At 43.4% G+C, this 21,649-nt stretch overlaps 1 protein-coding gene across 1 annotated transcript in view; it reads left to right on the plus strand.

Annotated features, from left to right (window-relative positions):
• The window catches only part of VPS45 (vacuolar protein sorting 45 homolog), a 44,681-nt gene that overhangs the window by 13,330 nt on the left and 9,702 nt on the right, over positions 1–21,649 (plus strand). Inside the window, exons 6-12 of the mRNA XM_069949294.1 lie at positions 343–480; positions 561–671; positions 843–977; positions 2,615–2,728; positions 13,536–13,703; positions 19,825–19,983; positions 20,060–20,167. Of these exons, the coding sequence (XP_069805395.1) occupies positions 343–480; positions 561–671; positions 843–977; positions 2,615–2,728; positions 13,536–13,703; positions 19,825–19,983; positions 20,060–20,167 (933 nt within the window). The remainder of the gene's footprint in view (positions 1–342; positions 481–560; positions 672–842; positions 978–2,614; positions 2,729–13,535; positions 13,704–19,824; positions 19,984–20,059; positions 20,168–21,649) is intronic.

Consider the following 21,649-nt stretch of genomic DNA (forward strand, 5'->3'; position numbering starts at 1 on the left):
GATGTCCTCTTTTATTTTACATACATTAAAGCTATCAAATTCCAATCGAGATTCACCAGCACTAGAAGTCCCAGGATTAGGCAGTCAGCAATCAGACAATCACATCAATAAATCGATGCTATGAGTGGTGCTCAGCTGTCACACATAGTCCATGTATAAATATAACTGAAGAGAAGTCTCAAGCGGCACTCACCCTAAAAAACACCTTTATTGCACAATAAAACGCATGTTAGCACTTCAGAGAACGCTCACTCCCGATCCATGACTGTTTCGCACCCCCTGTTGATTTCTCAAGGCATGCAGTTCATGTATTTACATCTCCTGTTTACTTTTCCGTTGTAGGGAAGGAACTGGGATCCTCTTCAGCTGTCGAGAACTACACAAGGACTGACCGCTCTGCTCCTCTCCCTCAAGAAATGTCCCATGATCCGCTACCAGCTCTCTTCAGAAATGGCCAAGAGGCTGGCAGAGGGAGTGAAGGTGGGGGCAAGTCACTGGTGTCTGATCTTGTTCAGATTATGATTCAGGATTATTTATTTTTTCATCCATTATTTTTCCAGCAAGTCATTACGAAAGAGTATGAACTGTTTGATTTCCGTCGCACAGAGGTGCCCCCTCTGCTTCTCATCCTGGACCGCTCCGATGATGCCATTACACCACTACTCAACCAGGCGAGCTTTTTTATGTTTTTTCTTTGCATTATTATGCAAGGGGATTAAAATAATTAATCTCTGTGATGTGACACATTGTTATCCCTCAATAGTGATGGCTTGGAATATATGAGAGTGACTATAAAGCAATTGCATGTATGTTTATATCGCTATTTTTCTTTGTTCCTAAAGTGGGCCTACCAGGCTATGGTTCATGAGTTACTTGGCATCAACAACAATCGCATTGACCTGTCCCGTGTGCCTGGAATTAGTAAGGATCTAAAAGAAGTTGTTCTTTCTGCAGAAAATGATGAATTCTATGCTAATGTAAGTCAAACACAAAATTGATCCAAATTAAAATCCCTTGAACCACTTAGATGTCGCAGCCACCATTGAAGGAAGCACCAAAAGAGTCACTATTCCTGCAGTACTGTAATAGTACTATGCCATATTCTCTTTTCCTGCAATACTGTAATAGTACAATCCCATATCCTGTCTATTCCTGCAGTACTGTAATAGTACAATGCCATATTCTCTCTTTTCCTGCAATACTGTAATAGTACAATCCCATATCCTGTCTATTCCTGCAGTACTGTAACAGTACAATGCCATATACTGTATATTCATGTAGTACTGTATTGGTACAATCCCATATCCTGTCTATTCCTGCAGTACGGTAATAGTACAGTGCCATATCCTGTCTATTCCTGCAGTACTGTAATAGTACAATTCCATATCATATCTACTCCTGCAGTACTCTAAAAGAACAATCCCTTATCCTGTCTATTCCTACAGTACTGTAACAGTGCAATGCCATATCCTGTATATTCATGTAGTACTGTATTGGTACAATCAGATATCCGGTCTATTCCTGCAGTACTATAATAGTACAGTGCCATATCCTGTCTATTCCTGCAGTACTGTAATAGTACAATCCCATATCATATCTACTCCTGCAGTACTCTAAAAAACAATCCCTTATCCTGTCTATTCCTACAGTACTGTAATAGTACAATGCCATATCCTGCCTACACCTGCAGTGTTGTTGCTGTGAGCTAAGTCTGTCCTGCAAGATTGTAATAGTTAGAGATGAGCGAACCGGGTTCGGGTTCGGGTCCATCCGAACCCGAACGTTCGGCATTTGATTAGCTGGGGCTGCTGAACTTGGATAAAGCTCTAAGGTTGTCTGGAAAAGGTGGATGCAGCCAATGACTATATCCATTTTTTCCACATAGCCTCAGGGCTTTATCCAAGCTCAGCAGCCACCGCTAATCAAATGCAGAAAGTTTGGGTTCGGATCGACTCGAGCATGCTCGATCTTCGCTCATCTCTAGTAATAGGACATTGCTGTAAGCTATGTTTAATGTGTGGGTAAAGGTTAAATAATGAATAGGTCAGCGGTAGTTGCTAACTCATGAATTTTTATAAGCTGACCAGGCTCCGCCCTCTTTATGAACATGTTTTCAGAAACTTTTGCTCTCTAATACACTGTATCAGTAACAATCACTAGCCTTCAAGTTATCCATTTTTTAAGGGATGTCCAAGATTAGTGTTGAGTGAACTTTACGTGGCCGGACTCAAACGCTCGGCATTAAGCCCCCAACATCGGGAGAAATTGGATGCTGCCCTAGGGCTGCAAGGAAAACATGGATACAGCATCCATGTTTTCCAGGATTTCCTAGGGTGGCATCCAATTTCTCTAGGCACTTGGAATTGAATGCCCAGTGGTCGAGTGGCCGCACTTGGACACTTTTCTGAAGTTTGCTAACCAATATCCAGGATTAGAAAAACACATTTGGTTTCTCCAAAATCAATGCCACTCTTGTCCTCGGGTTGTGTGTGATATTACAACTTCGCTCCATTCAGTTTCTGAAGGAAAGTAGACATGTTTTTCTTATCCTGGACAACCCTTTTAAATGCCTCTGTGGAACAGTACTAAGATTATTCCATGTGCCTTTTTGCAGAACATGTACTTGAATTTTGGAGAAATTGGAACCAACATTAAGAATCTGATGGAAGATTTCCAAAGGAAAAAACCCAAAGAACAGCAGAAGCTAGAGTCCATTGCTGATATGAAGGTAAAAGATTGTATAACTTAATAGTCGGACTCCCTACAAAGCTAAGAAGACATTCTGTGTGTGTTTAGCAAGAGACAAGCACAAGGATTGTAGGATCTCTTGTTGATCACATCTTTTATGCAAGCATTTAAATAATTTCTAGTTAATGTAAATGTGCAGATAAACATGATGACGTTAATAGGCCACACAAACAATCTAGCAGTCATTTGTGTGGGTTGGCCATATACTTAATTGAGCCATATAAAGGCCCTAAAAATGAGCACCGATTTGTGGTGCTACATCAGGCCATTTGAAAGTCCCCTTATGGTGTGTTTACACAGAGAGACTTATCTGACAGATCTTTGAATCCAAATCCAGGAACAGACTATAAATAGAGAACGGGTCATAAAGAAAAGACTGAGATCTATCTTTTTTTTCAAATCCATTCCTGGCTTTGGATTAAAAAATCTGTCAGATAAATCTGTGTGTAAACGCACCATAATGGTTGCATGTTGACTGTCAGCACAGCTGGATCTTATTTCTTTTGTCATGGGACAACAGAGTAGATGCATGTGTGCCTACTTTACACCTGGAGATATTAAAAAGGTGAAGAACAGGGGAGTTATTAGTTTTATACCCAGGTATGGGTGATTAGAATGAATAACCTACACTGACTTCCCTTCCTTTCACGCCTCCACCAGTGCGGACAAAGTTACATAGTTCCTCTCATAGAATAAACTAGAAAATGTACCCGGCGCTGCCTGGGTATAAAGTTTCAGTGTGTTAATTAGATTTATTCTAAGGTGCCCAGGAGGCCAATCTATGTCCATGTTTTTTTTGTTTAAGGGGAAATCGCCAGTAGCCCTATATGCCCCTATATACCCGACAATTCTGTTTATGTAAATTGTAGCTTATGCACATTAGAAATAAACTAAAAACTTCAAACATCCATCCTGTATACCCGTAGTGTATAGTGGGGGGTGGGGGCTGTATATCTGTGGTGTATAGTTGAGGGGGTCCTGTATACCTGTAGTGTGTAATTGTGGGGGTTGTATACCTGTAGTGTATAGTTGAGGGAGGTCCTGTCTACCAGTAGTGTATAATTGGGGGGAGGGGCTGTGTACCTGTACTTTTTAGTTAGGGAAGTACTGTATACCTGCAGTGTATAGCTGGTAGAGGTCCTGTATACCTGTACTGTATAGTTTGGGGTCCTGTATACCTGTAATATATCGTTGGTGAAAGTGATGTATAGTTGGTGGAGGTCTTTTATACCTGTAGTTTATAGTTTGCGGGTCCTGGATACCTTTAGTTTATGGTTGGTAGAGGTCTTGTATACCTGTAGTGTATAGTTTGGGATCCTTTAAACCTGTAGTATAGAGTTGGTGGGGGTTGTGTATACCTGTAGTATAGAGTTGGTGGAGGTGCTATATACCTGTAATATAGAGTTGGTAGAGATCTTATATACCTGAAGTATATAGTTTGAGGGTCCTGTATACCTGTAGTATATAGTTGGTGGAGTTCCTGTATACCTGTAGTATAAAGTTTGGGGGTCCTGTATACCTGTAGTGTATAGATTGGGGGTCCTGTATACCTGTAGTATATAGTTGATGGAGGTTCTGTATACCTGTAGTGTATAGTTTGGGATCCTTTAAACCTGTAGTATAGAGTTGGTGGAGGTGCTGTATACCTGTAGTATAGAGTTGGTAGAGATCTTATATACCTGAAGTATATAGTTTGAGGGTCCTGTATACCTGTAGTATATAGTTGGTGGAGTTCCTGTATACCTGTAGTGTATAGTTTTGGGGTCCTTTATACCTGTAGTGTATAGTTTGGGGTCCTGTATACATGTAGTGTATATATATGATGAAGGTCCTGTATACCTGTAGTGTATACTTTTGGGTTCCTGTATACCTGTATGGCAGTGTTATCCAGTCACAGTATGGCAGTATTGGTCAGGTCTGGTATGGCAGTGTTATCCAGTCACAGTGTGGCAGTATTGGTCAGGTCTGGTATGGCGGTATTGGTCAGGTCTGATATGGAGGTGTTAAATGTGACCTCTGGAGCTATTATCTACCAATCTCTCATGATGCTAATTAGTGAGTGAGGATGGGGGGTCCTCAGGTTTAGTGCTTAGGACAGCAGCAGCTGGTAATACTGCCCTGTATACATGTACTGTATAGATGGAGTAGGGGGTCCTGTATACATGTACTGTATAGATGGAGTAGGGGGTCCTGTATACATGTACTGTATAGATGGAGTAGGGGGTCCTGTATACATGTACTGTATAGATGGAGTAGGGGGCCCTGTATACATGTACTGTATAGATGGAGTAGGGGGTCTACCAGTTATTACTGTGGATGTTGTGAGGCAGCTACCTTAGCAACCATTGCTCCCTGTGAAAATGAAAGTAGTAATCCTATTGGTTGCTAAGGCTCTCAACTGCCATTTCCTCTGGGCAGCTGCAGCTAATTATGTCCCCTGTGTGTGCAGTGTGGAGATTTTCCCATTCATCTCTATGGGGCGCTCTTCTGCATCCCCCTCCTCTTCTGTACATCTGGCGGGGACTGGACCTTTGCTATAACTTTCCCGGGCACCCAATGTATCTGTGTGCCAAATTTGGGGTCAAACGGTTCAGGCGTTTGGAAGTCTATATGGGACAGACAGACTTTTATTTTTATGATATAGATGTTACTTTTCATTTAGATGTCTGTGACTGCAGTGTGCTATAAAAATTCTATTTTATGTTGCAGTGAAGTGCAATAGAGGTGTGGCCCAGGGAGTTTAGCTCTAATCTACCTGGGCGATACCTCTTTGGCACTTCACAGCAGCATAAAACAGTATTTTTTAACACACTGCAGTCACAGACCGCCAATGAAGTAACGTGTATCAAAGTAATGCTAATGGAGTAATGTATATCCTTTCCATATGAACTATGTAACATTGTCAGCACTTTGGCACTCAATTTCCAGTTGACAGGTTTACCTTAAATGGGTTCTGTCATTAAAAACATTTTTGCATATTCCAACAGAGGCTTCAATATCTAGCCCCCTCCCCCAAACCCACCCTATCCCTGGACAGAGCCCCGCTGCCGGTCCAACCACAGAGATCTGGCCAAGGCTCAATATGCAACTGAGCACAGATGAGTCCGATGGCCATAGGAAATTACTGGAGCAGTGATTTCCTTTGGCCAACGGACTCATCTCCGCTCATTTGTATATTAAGAGCAGATGAGCCGTGGACAGATCTCTGCAACGAAATCGGGAGGGGGTACCTATGCGGCTGTCCAGGGGTAGGGTGGGTTCGGGGGGGCTGCCTGGGTTGACAGGTTCCCTTTAAGTTATAACATTGACCACTAGGTGTCACTAATTTTAGCTGCACTGCCCATTGTCAAAGATTAAACATCAATAATTATAGCGCACTTGACTGTGAAAAGTAAGGGAGGGAGATTTAAAGCTCTGCTCTAACGCTGTCAATCAAAGTGCAGGGATAGCGCAACAGACATCAGAGGGACACAGACAGAGAGGCATCATTTCAACATTTAGATACTCTCTATATATATGAATGTGACATCTATAATTGATTTAATTTCATTCTTACAGTATAAGGCTGGGTTCACACTACGTATATTTCAGTCAGTATTGTGGTCCTCATATTGCTACCAAAACCAGGAGTGGATTAAATACACAGAAAGGATCTGTTCACACAATGTTGAAATTAAGCGGATGGCCGCCATATAACAGTAAATAACTGCCATTATTTCAATATAACAGCCGTTGTTTTAAAATAACAGCAAATATTTGCCATTAACCCATTAGTGACCTCCATGCTACCTTTTCACGGCGGCCACTAATGGGCTTTATTCCGATGCGTACGCCTTTTAACGGCGGGCCTATCGGAATAAATTACCGCCCGGCGGCGGCTGCAAGACGGGTGATCAGCGGTCAATGTGACCGCTGACACCCTCCTGTAACTGCCCGGAGCAGAGGATTCTCCGCTCCGGGCAGTTTAACCCGTGAAATGCCGCTGTCAAACCGTGACAGCGGCATCTAACAGGTCCCGGTGGATCCCGGACGGCGCCGTGGGTCACTTACGTGATTGCAATGTCCCGCGGCGCTCCCCGGTCCTCCGATGTCTCCATGGTGATACCGGGGTCCTAATGAAGGTCCCCGGGGTCTCCATGGAGATGCCTCATGCTGACAGGGGTTGCCGTGGCTATTGCCTGTCAGCATGAGGCATGATACAATACATTGCAGTACATCAGGTACTGCAATGTATTGTATCAGTGATCAAAGAATTTTACACTAGTGTACAGTAATGTACACTAGTGTAAAAGTGAAAAAAGTGTGCACCAAACACAACACAGCCCCCCCCAGCTCCCCCCAATAATAAAGATGCATTACATTCCCTATACCCAATAAAACGTGACATAAGTGATCAAAAACACAAATCCTATACATATTTGGTATCGCCACGTCCCTAACGACTCAATCTATAAAATGATATCAATAATTATATCGCACGACACACGCTGTAAAAAAAAACTAAAAAAAAAGTACCAGAATAGCTGTATTTTATCAATCCACTTTAGAAAATACGTCATAAAAGAGATCAAAAAGTCATATACATATAAAACTTGGTATCAATAGAAACTACAGATCTTCCCGCAAAAAATAAGCCCAAAACCAGCTCTGTCGCGCAAAAGATGAGAACGCTATGGATCTTGCAATGCAGGGACAGTTTTTGTGGGTTTTTGCTAGGAAGATAGTTTCTATTGTGCCAAAGTGATAATAGTTAAAAAAACCTACACAAATGTGGTATCGCCATAACCATAGCGACCCAGAGAATACATGTATTATGTTATTAGTGACCGCCGTTACGGAATTTTACGGCGATCACTAATAGGCTCTATTCTGCTGCCATCAGCTCTTTATGGCAATGGTGCAGAATAGTGCAGCGGCGCCGGTAATGCCCGCAGCCCCCTCCTCTCAGCTATCGGAGGTAGCTGAGGGGTTGGGGCAGATCGCCGTTATTACCAGTATAACGGCGGCAACCGGTAACAGACATTGCCAGAGCAGCTGAACGTTTTCATCTCTTCTCACCGTGAATCCACAGTGAGAGGAGATGAGAACATGTCCCCCCCTGTCCCCAGAATTAACCCTAGTGACCTGGTCACTGACCCTCCCCTCCCAGACTCTGTTCACAGTGATGGATTCCTAAAAATGATCAAAGCTTCATTCTCTCCACCACCGGAGGTGGCGGAGAGCATGGGGCAATGATCTGTGACCACCCGGTGTGGTCCCAGTACAAGTGATCAGCGGTATATACTATATACCACTGATTTCTTGTTCCAAACGGTGATGGCACTTTTTACGCCTGTCACCAAAGTCAAGTGCCCTGGATTACCCGTAAGCACCCTGGATTACTTATAACCACCCCAGATTGCCCGTCACCACCCCAGATTGCCCGTCATCTCCCCCCAGATTGCCCGTCATCTCCCCCCAGATTGCCACAGACTGCCTGTAACCACCCCAGATTGCCCGTCATCTCCCCCCAGATTGCCCGTCATCTCCCCCCAGATTGCCACAGACTGCCCGTCGCAACCCCAGACTGCCCGTCGCAACCCCAGACTGCCCGTCGCAACCCCAGACTGCCCGTCGCAACCCCAGACTGCCCGTCGCAACCCCAGACTGCCCGTCGCAACCCCAGACTGCCCGTCGCTACCCCAGATTGCCCGTCGCAACCCCAGCCTGCCCGTCGCAACCCCAGCCTGCCCGTCGCAACCCCAGCCTGCCCGTCGCAACCCCAGACTGCCCGTCGCAACCCCAGATTGCCCGTCGCAACCCCAGATTGCCCGTCGCAACCCCAGATTGCCCGTCGCAACCCCAGATTGCCCGTCGCAACCCCAGATTGCCCGTCGCAACCCCAGATTGCCCGTCGCAACCCCAGATTGCCCGTCGCAACCCCAGATTGCCCGTCGCAACCCCAGATTGCCCGTCGCAACCCCAGATTGCCCGTCGCAACCCCAGATTGCCCGTCGCAACCCCAGATAGTCAGTAAACGCCACCAGATTGCCCATAACCACCCCATATAGCCAGTAAACACCCCATAACCACCCCATACAGCCAGTAAACACCCCCAGATTGCCCGTAACCACCCCAGATTGCCCATAACCCCACCAGATTGCCTGTTGCCACCTCGGATAGCCAGTAAACACCCCGAGATTGTCCATTACCACCCCAGATAACCAGTAAACACCCACATATTGCCTGTAACTAAAATGACACTCCTTCTCTTCTGAGCCCTGCTGTGTGCCCATACAGTGGTTTATGCCCACATATGGGGTACCATTGTACTCAGGAGAACCTCCATTACAAATTTTGGGGTGCTTTTTCTCCAATGTTCCTAGTGAAATTGAGAAATTTCAAACCAAACAAACATGTTATTGGAAAAATTCAAATTTTTTCCTTTTTTACGGTCTAGTTTTGAATACTTTGCTCTAATACCTGTGGGGTCAAAATGCTCACCACACCCCAAGATGAATTCCTTGAGGGGTGTACTTTCCAAAATGGGGTGACTTTTGGGGGGGTTCTATTCTGCTGACACTACAGGGGCTTTGCAAACGCACCTGGCGCTCAGAAACTTCTTCAGCAAAATCTGAACTGAAAATGCTAATAGGCGCTCCTTCCCTTCTGAGCCCCGCTGTGTGCCCATACAGTGGTTTACGCTCACATATGGGGTACCATTGTACTCAGGAGAACCTGCGTTACAAAATTTGTGGTGCATTTTCTCTCATGTTTATTATGAAAATGAGATACTTTAATCTTAACAAATATATTATTGGAAAATTTCTATTTTCCATTTTTTTCTGGCTTATTTGTGAATACTTTCCTCCAGCCCCTGTAGGGTTAAAATGCTCATTATACCCCTAGATTAATTCTTTAAGGTGTCTAGTTTCCAAAATGGGGTCACTTATGGGGGTTTCCAGTATACAAGCCTCCTAAATCAACTTAAAAAAAGAACTGGTCCCTAAAAAAATCAGTTTTGGAAATTTCATGAAAATTTGATAATTTGCTGATAATTTCTAAGCCCCCTAACACCCTAAAAAAGTGAAATATGTTTATGGAAATGAAGCCAGAATAAAGAGGACATATTGATAATGTGACTTACTAACTAATTTTTGTCATGTGCCTTTTTTTTTTTAGAAGCAAATAATTTCAAAGTTCGTAAAGTGCAAAATTTTCAAATTTTTCATTATATTTTGATGTTTTTCACAAAAAACACAAAAGACAGTGACCAAATTTTGCCACTAACATAAAGTACCATGTGTTACGAAAAAACTATCTCAGAATCGCTAGCATACGTTAAAGCATCATTGAGCTATAAGCACATAAAGTGAGACAGGTCAGATTTTGAAAAATGAGCCTGGTCATTAAGGCCCAAACAGGCTTGGTCCCTAAGGGGTTAAATGGCGGCCATCCACTCAATTTCAACATTGTGTGAACAGATCCTTTCTGTGTTTTTAATCCACTCCTGGTTTTGGTTGCAATATGAGGACCACAATACTGACTGAAATATACGTAGTGTGAACCCAGCCTTAGGGTGCGTTTACACAGACAGATTTATCTGACAGATTTTGGAAGCCAAAGCCAGGAATGGATTTGAAAAGAGGATAGATTCCAGTCTTTCCTTTATGACCTGATCCCTGTTTATAGTCTGTTCCGGGTTTGGGCTTCAAAGATCTGTCAGATAAATCTGTCTGTGTAAACGCACCATAAGGCTATGTTCACACAATGTAAGTTTCGTACTAATCACGGCCATTGTTGCAACGGGCATGATTGGTACAGAACCTATGTTGTGCTGCAGGGTATACACTCTGGCCGGGATTCATAGCGGTGCCGTAGAAAACTGACATGCAGTGCACACTATGGAGCGAGCGTCTCCGGCTGCACGCTACAAAGTGTGCAGTGGGGATCATCCGGACAGTACTGCAGTACCGGCCAGGATGATCTATTCTGAGACCGGCTGTTCAGTGACCTGGCCGGGTCACGTAACGGCCTGTCTCATACTATGTGTGAACATACTGTAGCCTAAGGTTGTAACAATGTATGACACGGCCGTTGTTGGCAGTGCCAAATAATAGCCGCTGTTTTGCATGTTTATCCAGCCGATACAGCATTATCGATATAAGCATTAATTGATTTATACTGTACAAATATAATGAAATTATAGATATCACAATCCTATACACAAAGTATAAATGATAGGTTATCTCCTGACAGGGCCGGCTCCAGCTTTTTGTGGGCCCCTTTGAGGAGCAAATCATGGAGAGACAGGCGAGGAAAGATTTGCAGCAGAAGAAACATGCGGCTGCTGCATATCTTTCTCCTCCTGTATCTCCTGATCTCTGCAGTAGTCAGGACTCTGGAGGAGTCAGACCCAGTCACAGGATTATATATATATATATCATGCTGGTGCTGCTAGTTCTCTAGTATACAGCTCCTTCTGTGTGTGTGTGTATGTATATACACACACACACACACACACACAGAAGGAGCTGTATACTAGAGAACTAGCAGCACCAGCATTATATATATATATATATATATATATATATATATATATATATATATATATATATATATATATATATATATATTTATTTATAATATGAACATGGTGAGACATCTAGTTCTCCTATATACAGGCCCTGCTGTGATATACAGTGTGTGTATATATATATATATATATATATATATATATATATATATATATATATATATATATAATATATACACACACACACACACTGTATATTACTGCAGGGCCTGAATATAGGAGAACTAGAGGTCTCACCATGTTCATATGATAGATAGGAGATAGATAGATAGATAGATAGATAGATAGATAGATAGATAGATAGATAGATAGATAGATAAATAGATAGATAAATAGATAGATAGATAGGAGATAGGGAAATAGATAGATAGATACAGATATCTAGTTGTTTTGTGTATAGAGGTCCTGCTGTAATATATATATATATATATATATATATATATATATATATATATATATATATATATATATATATATATATCTATCCTGCTGTAATAGATATAGATATATTACAGCAGGACCTCTATACACAAAACAAGTAGAAGAACCAGCACATACAGGACACTTAGTTTGCAGAGCCTACCTGCTGCCCTCTATCAGGTCATGTGTCCGATCACATGACCCGTGACATCATCAAAGGTCCTTCAGACTCAAAGGTCCTCTTTCCTACTCGGCTGTAGGGAAGATTTGTGATGGAAGACAGGTGCTCGGGGGCCCCAGTATGGATCGGCGGGCCCCTAACTGTCACATGCGGCCTCTAGGGGCCCAGTCCCCTTTGTTACTACACTTTTTTTTCTTTTTTACTAACAAAAAAAATGTAGTAACAAACGGGAGTGGGCCCCTAGAGGAGCTGGGGGCCCCGGCATTTGCCCTACTTAGCCGGGTGCTGACGCCGGCCCTGTCTCCTGAACTTAATGTTGAGTTGATGCTTCTCTGTCTCTCTGATGTCTGTTGCACTCTCCCTGCACTGTGATTGACAGCATGAGAGCAGAGCTTTGAATCTCCTGCCCTTACTTCCAGGATGCCATTAAAACTTTGCTTTATTATTGACCAGCATTCATTGAAAATGGCCAGTTGAACTAAAATAGGGACAACTAATGGCCAATGTTATAACTTTGAATTACACATTAATGATGGGTAATCTTTTTAAGATTTAGCGATTCAACTAATCACTGTCCATTCTAATATGGTACACCACTAGATGGCAGAAAGAGCCCTATTTTATTTATTTTTTTTGGCACATGTCAACACCTCTCGGTATAGGAATAAGATATTAAAAACTACATTAGGGATCCACTTTCCATCTAGTAGCTTTCATTTTATTGTTTTTTTTGTGTTCTTGAAGCAGTCACTAACTATGGCCCTGAAATGGCAAAAAAATTGGTAGTTTCAAAAGTAGTACAGTGGTGCCTTGGATTACGAGCATAATTCGTTCATGCAGCACTCTCTGTCCAGGGAGAGAGGGGTTACAGCTATGAAGAGATTACCTCCACAGTCCTGTCCCCTGATGTGAGCCCCAGCCTGAAGTGGATCTGCTATGATTTGGAAGGTGAGGGAGACTTCCTGGGTCAGAGTACAGGGCTGTAGACCACGCTATGAAGACCATTCCCCTCCCCCACTCGCGCTCCCACCCAGTACAGGGAGCTCTTAAACCAAAGCAATGCTCTTATACCAAGTCACAATTTTGAAAACTGTGAGCTCTTAAACCAAAACCCTCTTAAACCAAGTTACTCTTAAACCAAGGTACCACTGTAATTCCTCTGCCAGCCAGAATTAGCATAGCTAATGTATTAAGAAATTGCTACACTGGCCATTCTGTAACCTGTTTGAGGTAGCTTCAGACATGGAGCTTCACTATTGATAATTGCTAGGAGGCTTCAAAAAAAAACTTAAACACACAGATCTTACTATAATAGTATGCATACATGGACTTTAGCAAACCCATGTAAATGTAAGGCTTTACAGTAAGTGGCACTATGAACAAACCACACATCGTTAGATCCTTCTCAGTAGATTGTATTGGAAGCTAAACTGACATCTTTTTCCAACACTTGTCCAGTCCTACACAGAGGCACAGGTGGCGCCTTGTTACCAATAGCAGTAATGATGAGGTACCTACTTATCACAGAGTAGGTAAAGAGGTAAGCAAAAACCTGGTTAATTTTTTTGCTGACCTTTACGGCCTATGGACAGACTTTTGCTTATTTTCCAGGCTTTTGTAGAAAACTACCCACAGTTCAAGAAAATGTCTGGTACTGTGTCCAAACATGTGACTGTGGTGGGGGAGCTGTCACGGCTGGTGAGTGAGCGCCATCTAATGGAGGTGTCTGAAGTTGAACAGGAGTTGGCCTGTCAGAATGACCATTCCAATGCGTTACAGGTGAGATCACACCCCCAATGTAGTGTCTGTAATTGGTCCTCAACCTCCCTCCTACATTATACAGAATATTAAAGTGAACACTCGCTGGCTGTTGTGGGGATCAGAATTTAATGCCCTAGATAATGCAATCAATAGCGATTGGTGGTTAGATGTCATTTGTTGGGCCTTTCCATTGATCGCTTGTATAGGTTCCATAGGACAATGAAAATTGTGATCACTATAGCAAGAAGGTTAACCTCCTAAACAACAGCACAATACAAAGTAAATGAGCAGGAGAGAATATAATTATAATGAATATTTGGCGTGGCCACCACTTGCCTTTAATACTTCATCAATACAAATACATCAAATGTGTTAAGCAGGAAGACCAATAAATTCACAGCAGTTACAAAAGTGTAGAGTAGGAAGCAGGGATGATTTGGAATGTTTATATAACAAATAATAAAACATAACCTTTTAAAGTAAAAATGTATAATGTAAGGGGAGGGCAAGAAAAGAGGGAAGTTTGGGTAAATTAAATGTTAATTAATGTGTTCTTCAGAAGATCTTTAATAATGGCTCACCCTGTAAGTCCAAGTGCCTCCTTCTGGACCCATTGTACATCCCATGGAGCCCAAACTGCCTCAAAAAGCTCAAATGTATTGTTTTATCATTGCTATCAGGTACTCCATGGTACACATATCCAGCATGCGTGCCAAGAAATCATTGAGTCAGAGGAGGGGATCTCTTCCAAAACTTAGCAATAAGGCAGCGAGCAGCCGTAAAAAGATGTAGCAACAATATTTTTGCAACCCAATAACTGTGAGGGTGGACACAGTGGTGGTTTGAAATAGGGAAATGACGTAAATGAAGTAAATAATGGTATTGAGCGAATGCTGGCAGTTGGTGATCTGGGCATAGAGTAGTAAAAGGTAAGATTGACTTAATATGAGGGTCGACAATGTCAGCAAACCAAAATCGCTTATTGTTAAACAAGGGTTAAGTCATTTGGCTGGGAAAATGGGATGAAATCAAAATCATAGGAAATGAAATGTCATAGAAGATGGTTTAGAGCCTAGTGGAAACCTTGATACAGGTTCTCCATATATGTCTAGTAAATACTAGAGGTCCCAAAGCAGAAACTGGGAGTGTCAAAAGTAGACCATAGAAGTGAGTTAGGATGGATTGGGGTCTTCCAAAGCTTCTGCACTTCCATCCACTTTGTGTAGGCTGGCAAAGCAGACCACGCCAGAATGCAGCGGAAATGTGCCACCCAGTAAAAGCACAGAACATCAGGTAATGCCAGACCCCCAGACTCTTAAAGGTTTGCCTATGGGGCCTACTTGAGACGCAGGATGGATGCCTGAACTGTCTTAATGGTACTAATAGGAACCTGAACCTGTAGGGACTCTAAATAATTAAGGATTTTTCGCAAAATCATCATTTTCTACTGCAGCCATTCGTCCTAAGGGTGCGTTCACATGTACAGGATCTGCAGCAGATTTGATGCAGTGTTCAGTTATTTAGTTACATTGATATCTGTGCCATCAAATCTGCTGTGGATCTTGCATGTGTGAATGCACCCTAAGAGAGAAAGTGGCAAGGTATTTCATTTGTCTAATAAGATCTATAAATCTATGAAAATTATGTGTGTGTGTGTGTGTGTGTGTGTGTGTGTGTGTATATATATATATATATATATATATATATATATATATATATATATATATATATATATAATAAATATTTAGTTCAACTTACACTTCCATAAATATATAAGTCAGAAGTCTGTCAGTGATACTTATAATTAGACTTCAGGATTAAAAGTAAGGGGTTTGGGATGTTTATAGGAAGGGCTTCAGTTTTCAGTATATTTATTTTATATCCAGCTTTCCAAAATGGCTCAACAGAGCATTGAGGTTTGAAAGCGAAGTGTGCAAGGTTATTGGCAAGGAAAGTTTAAATTCTTTCCCTCAGACCTGTACCTCATGTATGTCTGCATGACCACCGCCAGGGGCTCAATACAAAAAACAAAGATAAGGGGTGAAAGAGGACACCCCTGCTATTATAATTGTGCATAGGAGTGGATGTAAGATTTAACTGTTTAAATAAAATTACATTTTTGCTGAGGGATATATGTCCTTTTCAGCATTCAGGGAGGCAGGAACGAGACGTGACCTATATTAAGGGGGCGGGGTCTAATTTAAGACCAGTGTTGACAAATGTTCCCTGGCTCGGACTGGCCCACAGGGGAGCAGGGGAATCCCCTGGTGGGCCCTACCCATTGGTGGGCCCCTGAGCAGGAGGTCTGCATCCCTGTTTAGCAGCTTCGGGATGCAAACTTGCTTTATATCTCATATGTTTTGAAAGTTATAACGACAGGTACACTTTAGGTCTCACTCCTTTTGCAGAGTTGGTTGCAGCCCCCTTCCACATTGGCACATTTGTATATATTGTTGAAAATGGTGGCATCTGCTAATCTATGGATCATAGATGACTGTAAGAATAAAGAGACCCTATACACTACTTCAGGAATTAACCCCTCACCCACTCACATGGCTGTTACTTTGAGAAGGCCACGCTCTACCACATCAAAGGGTTATCAATTATGGTCATTGTACATGTCCTTCAGTTGCCTTATTCTCTGCACAAAGCCACAATTAAGAGACGTTGTGCCCAGTAGTGGCAAGGTTATGCCAAGCCATAACCCCCCCTTCCCGTGCTCTCTGGAAGTTGATGACACAGTCTTGTGTGTAGGTCTGGGATGCTGAATAAGAGACTGTTTGTACCCAGAATCCCATCGTATGAATAATGAGCCAGAGACTCCATAAGTGTCATGCAAACAATGGAGGGGCTGTGCAGCGCACACAAACGTCACTGGCACACTGTGTTCTTTCCATTCAGTCTATGATGTGTCTGCTGTGTTGCCCTCTGAAGGTTACATACCAACAGGGTGACAGACATGTGGTGCACAAGACATTTATCCCTGTCTGTTAAAGGGGTAGTGCGGTGGTAAACAATTATTCACAGAATAACACACATTACAAAGTTATACAACTTTGTAATGTATGTTATGTCTGTGAATGGCCCCCTTCCCCGTGTCCCACCACCCCCACCCGTGTACCCGGAAGTGTGGTGCGCTATACATACCTGTCACGTGCCGACTCGTCTCCGATCTTCAGTCAGCGATGACGTCTTCGGCCGAATCCCTCCGTCCGTCCCGAGTGCCGGCCGACCTCTGCCGCGTCATCAGCTGCTCAGCTGCGATTGGCTGAGCCAAACTGTGCCGTCCGAAGACGACATCGCTGACTGAAGATCGGAGACAGGTATGTATAGCGCACCACACTTCCGGGTACACGGGTGGGGGTGGTGGGACACAGGGAAGGGGGCCATTTACAGACATAACATACATTACAAAGTTGTATAACTTTGTAATGTGTGTTATTCTTTGAATAATTGTTTACCGCCGCACTACCCCTTTAAAGATTCCATTACTTTCCCTAGCTTACCAAGACTCCTAAATGGCAAATATTTTCCTATTGTTACAAAATATATATATTAATTTGAATTAATACTTTAGGGAAGATTTATCACACATGGTGTAAAGTGAAACTGGCTCAGTTGCCCCTAGCATCCAATTGGATTTCATCTTTCATTTTCCAAAGAATCTGAGGAATGAAAAGTGGAATCTGATAGGTTGCTAAGGGCAACTAAGCCAGTTTCACTTTACACCCTGTTTGATAAATCTCCCCTCTTGTGTTTTCACAATGCCCTTTTAAACAGCCTGTCTATCCGTAAATGTCTTTTAGCTTAACATAGATCTAATCTGCATAATAAGATGAATTAACTTATAATTACATTACTGGAGTAAATGTTCTTACATTACTTGTCCTGTACCAGTTTGCATTGTACCTCAGAGCTGCACTCTGAATTCTGCAAGCTTTCGAAATGCCTTTGCATTTCCTCCTTATTTAGTAGAAATCTTTACACTAGCCACTGATCAATAATCTGCTTTGCTTTGTTAAAAACCAATCCCCCCTGTATTTTAGCTGTATTCCGCACGGGCGTGGAATGCCTGTAACAGACTTCTCCCCCCGCCCAGGCAGCATCTGTGATAAGATGCTGGGAGCCGGGGAACTGTATATATATAGATATGCGCTGCGCTGTAATGAATCAGCCGCAGCGCATATCTGTACAGTTCCCCCGCTCCCTATTTTTTTTGCTATATAGAGCAAGGCCTGCACGGACCTCGCTAAATATCAAGCCATGTAATAGACTCAGTAAACGAGACTCGTTGACATTAGCTATTGGCCGTGTAATACCGCCCCAAAGGTCCCTATACACTTCATGCTGATGCAGGCTGAGCCCACCGCTTCTTTCATCAGTATAAAATGTATAGGAAGCCTCCAGAGACTCCACCGATAGATACTGTTGGCAGAGGTAAGGGTCAAGTATGATGGAGTTTCACTGCCTGACCCTTTTGTTCTCTGAAAAATAACCCCTTCATCCCCAGGGAGAATTGTGTTGAATGTTCATGTGTATGGGAGGATGGGAGGAATAACTGTTGGCCCAATGATCGATTGTTTGGCCACCCTAAAGCTATAAAATATTTTGACCATTCAGTTTTAGTTAGCTTAGGGCATGATAAGAATTTTTGCAATATACGATAATAAACTAAAATGAACAGTTTTTTTAAATACATGAAGATGAATGTCCTGTCAGCTCTGTGTCTACTTCTGTGTTAAAGGGGTAGTGCGGCGTTAAGAAATTATTCAAAGAATAACACACATTACAAAGTTATACAACTTTAGGCTGGGTTCACACTACTTATATTTGAGGCTGTATATTTCAGGCCTCATAGCAACCAAAACCAGGAGTGGATTGAAAACACAGAAAGAATCTGTTCACACAATGTTGAAACTGAGTGGATGGCCCTCATATAACGGAAAATAACTGCCATTATTTCAATATAACAGCCGTTGTTTTAAAATAACAGCAAATATTTGCCATTAAATGACGGCCATCCACTCAATTACAACATTATGTGAACAGAGCCTTTCTGTGTTTTCAATCCACTCCTGGTTTTGGTTGCTATGAGGATCTTACTTGAGGACCAAATACAGCCTCAAATATACGTAGTGTGAACATAGCCTTGTAATGTATGTTATGTCTGTGAATCGCCTCGTTCCCCGTGTCCCACCATCCCCACCCGTGTACTCGGAAGTGTGGTGCAGCGTCACTCGCTGAAGATCAAAGACGGGTGTCGGCACGTGACAGGTGAGTATAGCGCACCACACTTCCAGGTACACGGGTGTGGGTGGGGGGACATGGGGAAGGGGGCCATTCACAGACATAACATACATTACAAAGTTGTATAACTTTTAATTTTTAAATTGTGCAGTCCTGCTTGCCATGCCCCTCCCTGGAAATCCGTACTGTGTACGGACTCTGACAGCAGCATCAGATAACACACAGCACACTATGTGTAAGTACACAGTACACAGCCCTCCCCTCTCCCCCTCATGGACTTCACTAAGGGCCCTATTACATCAACAGATTATCTGACAGATGTTTGTAAGCCGAAGCCAGGAATCGATTCGAAAAGACGAGAAATCTCATTCTTGCCTTTATGACCTGTACCCTGTTTATAGTCCATTCCTTGCCTTGGCTCAAAAAAAATCTGTCAGGTAATCGGTGATAGGGCCCTAAGAAACAAAACATCCTCCCCCACCTTCTCCACTTACCAAGCACATTCTCTCATCCCGACTCCCCCCCCCCCCCCCCCGTCCCCCCCCACAGAGGTCACTTAGCAGAGCTGAAGTCCCGGGTGTTGTCTGAGGAGCAGCGAAGGGGAGGAGCTGGATGAAGGGACAAGTGTATCCAGTGCTTCACCAGCCACCAGAACATGCCAGCCATGACTCCAATGTACTACATGAGGGAGAGTGGGTGAGTCACTGAGGAGAGGACTACAAGTCCCAGCACAACACAGCTGTAGTCCTTCCATAGTTCACATAACACTCACTATCAGCATATACAAGCCTTTCCCAGCGAATGTGTCTGCAGCTCATGGTAGTTCACCAGCACTCCATGGCTAGTTGCCACCAATATTTTTAAATTTTTCTTTTTTTGTCCCTACTTTTAGAATGTGAAACGCCTCCTGCAGAACCAGCGTTTGTCGGAATTGGATGCCACACGTTTAGTCATGCTGTATGCCCTGCACTATGAGCGGCACAGCAGTAATGCTCTGCAGAGTCTCCTCACTGACCTCCGTACTCGGGGAGTGTCGGAAAAGTATCGGAGGGTAAGTGTTGTCCTTAATTCTCCATAATTTTGTCATTATGTAAGTAGATTGTAACTTCTCTGGTTGTGTTGGTCAGCTGGTGTCTTCTGTGGTGGAATTTGGTGGCAAAAGAGTGCGAGGCAGCGATCTCTTCAGTCCAAAGGATGCTGTGGCCATCACCAAGCAGTTCTTTAAGGGACTAAAGGTCAGTGATGTTATGACAAACCATCAACGTTATTATGTCTTTGTGGACAGTAGGCAATTTAGAGCCACGTTCACATCTCATATTTTCATCCCCTTGAGATGTCCTCTTTTATTGTTGGCTGAATTCTTTAGTAGCACAGGATGCAACAACACAAATACAATGTAGATTCCTTTTTATTCTGCCCTATGGAACGGGAACAGAATAGGCATTTTAGAGTGATGATATATCCTGTACTCTTCAATACAGATAGATTCCTGTGATTGTGCCAACCTTTAATGAAAAAGAAAGTAGAAAAATAATCAAGTGATAGTAAATGCAGTGACTAGCATCAGCTCATGCCATTTGCACCTTTTTAAGGGGGAGGGGGAATACATTGGGCAGCAAGTGAATAGTCCAGAAACCGGAATAATGGGTATGGGACTGTGTAGTATACAACATTTAGCTGGGTACATTAGAATAGGGGAAAAGTTAGTTTTGCCTGGACAACCTCTTTAAACTTTTAGGCTATGTTCACACACAGTAAGAGACCGGCCGTTCTGCGACCTCGGCCGGGTCACGGAACGGCCAGTCTCTGCCCATTAGAGCTTCCCCCTACACACTATAGAGCCAGCGGCCGGAGCCGCTCGCTTTACAGTGTGAGCTGACAGGGTTTCCTGCGGCCGCAATTCATTGAATTGCGGCCGCAGAAAACTGACATGTCAGTTATTTGCGGGGCCGCACGGGATCCCGGCCGGAGCGTATACGATGTGTATACGCTCCAGCCGGGATCCCATTGAAACTAAAGCATTGTTCCACCCTGCAAAAACTAAGGCCGTCACCATCAGCAACAACGGTCGTAGTTTTACGTAGTGTGAACATAGCTGTTGCTGCCCAGTCGCAGAACATAACAAACAGGCTATCCTTTTCCCCAGGTGTTCTCCTGCGTCATCTTCAGGCCTGTTTATATTTTGCGTCAGGACAGAAACATGGTAAAAGTTTAATTTAGAGGAATATCACTTCAATTCTGCATAATAGAAACCTTGTCCCTAACTAGTAAACACTCATGTTATGCTGCTGATTTTAAAGGGAACCTGTCACCCCCCCCCTGTGCCGGGGTGACAGGCTCCCGACCCCCCGCTACAGCCCCCTATACTCACCTGATCCCACCGGGTCCCGCTTCTGGATCCTTTCGGGTCACGGAGATCTCAGCCGCTGCAGCCCAGCACGAGCGCGCTGAGAGATGAGTTCAACGCTCATAGAGAATGACGGAGTGCTGGACTCTCCGTCATTCTCTATGCGCGCCGGGCTGCAGCGGCTGAGATCTCCGTGACCCGACCGGATCCAGAAGCGGGACCCGGCGGGATCAGGTGAGTATAGGGGGCTGTAGCGGGGGGTCGGGAGCCTGTCACTCCGGCACGGAGGGTGACAGGTTTTCCTGGGCTTAAAGGGAACCTGTCATTCCTACAATAACATCTGCAGAGGAAAAAGAATATAGAAACCCAC

The sequence above is a fragment of the Dendropsophus ebraccatus genome, chromosome 13 (genome assembly GCF_027789765.1).
Source record: "Dendropsophus ebraccatus isolate aDenEbr1 chromosome 13, aDenEbr1.pat, whole genome shotgun sequence".
NCBI classification, from domain to species: domain Eukaryota; kingdom Metazoa; phylum Chordata; class Amphibia; order Anura; family Hylidae; genus Dendropsophus; species Dendropsophus ebraccatus.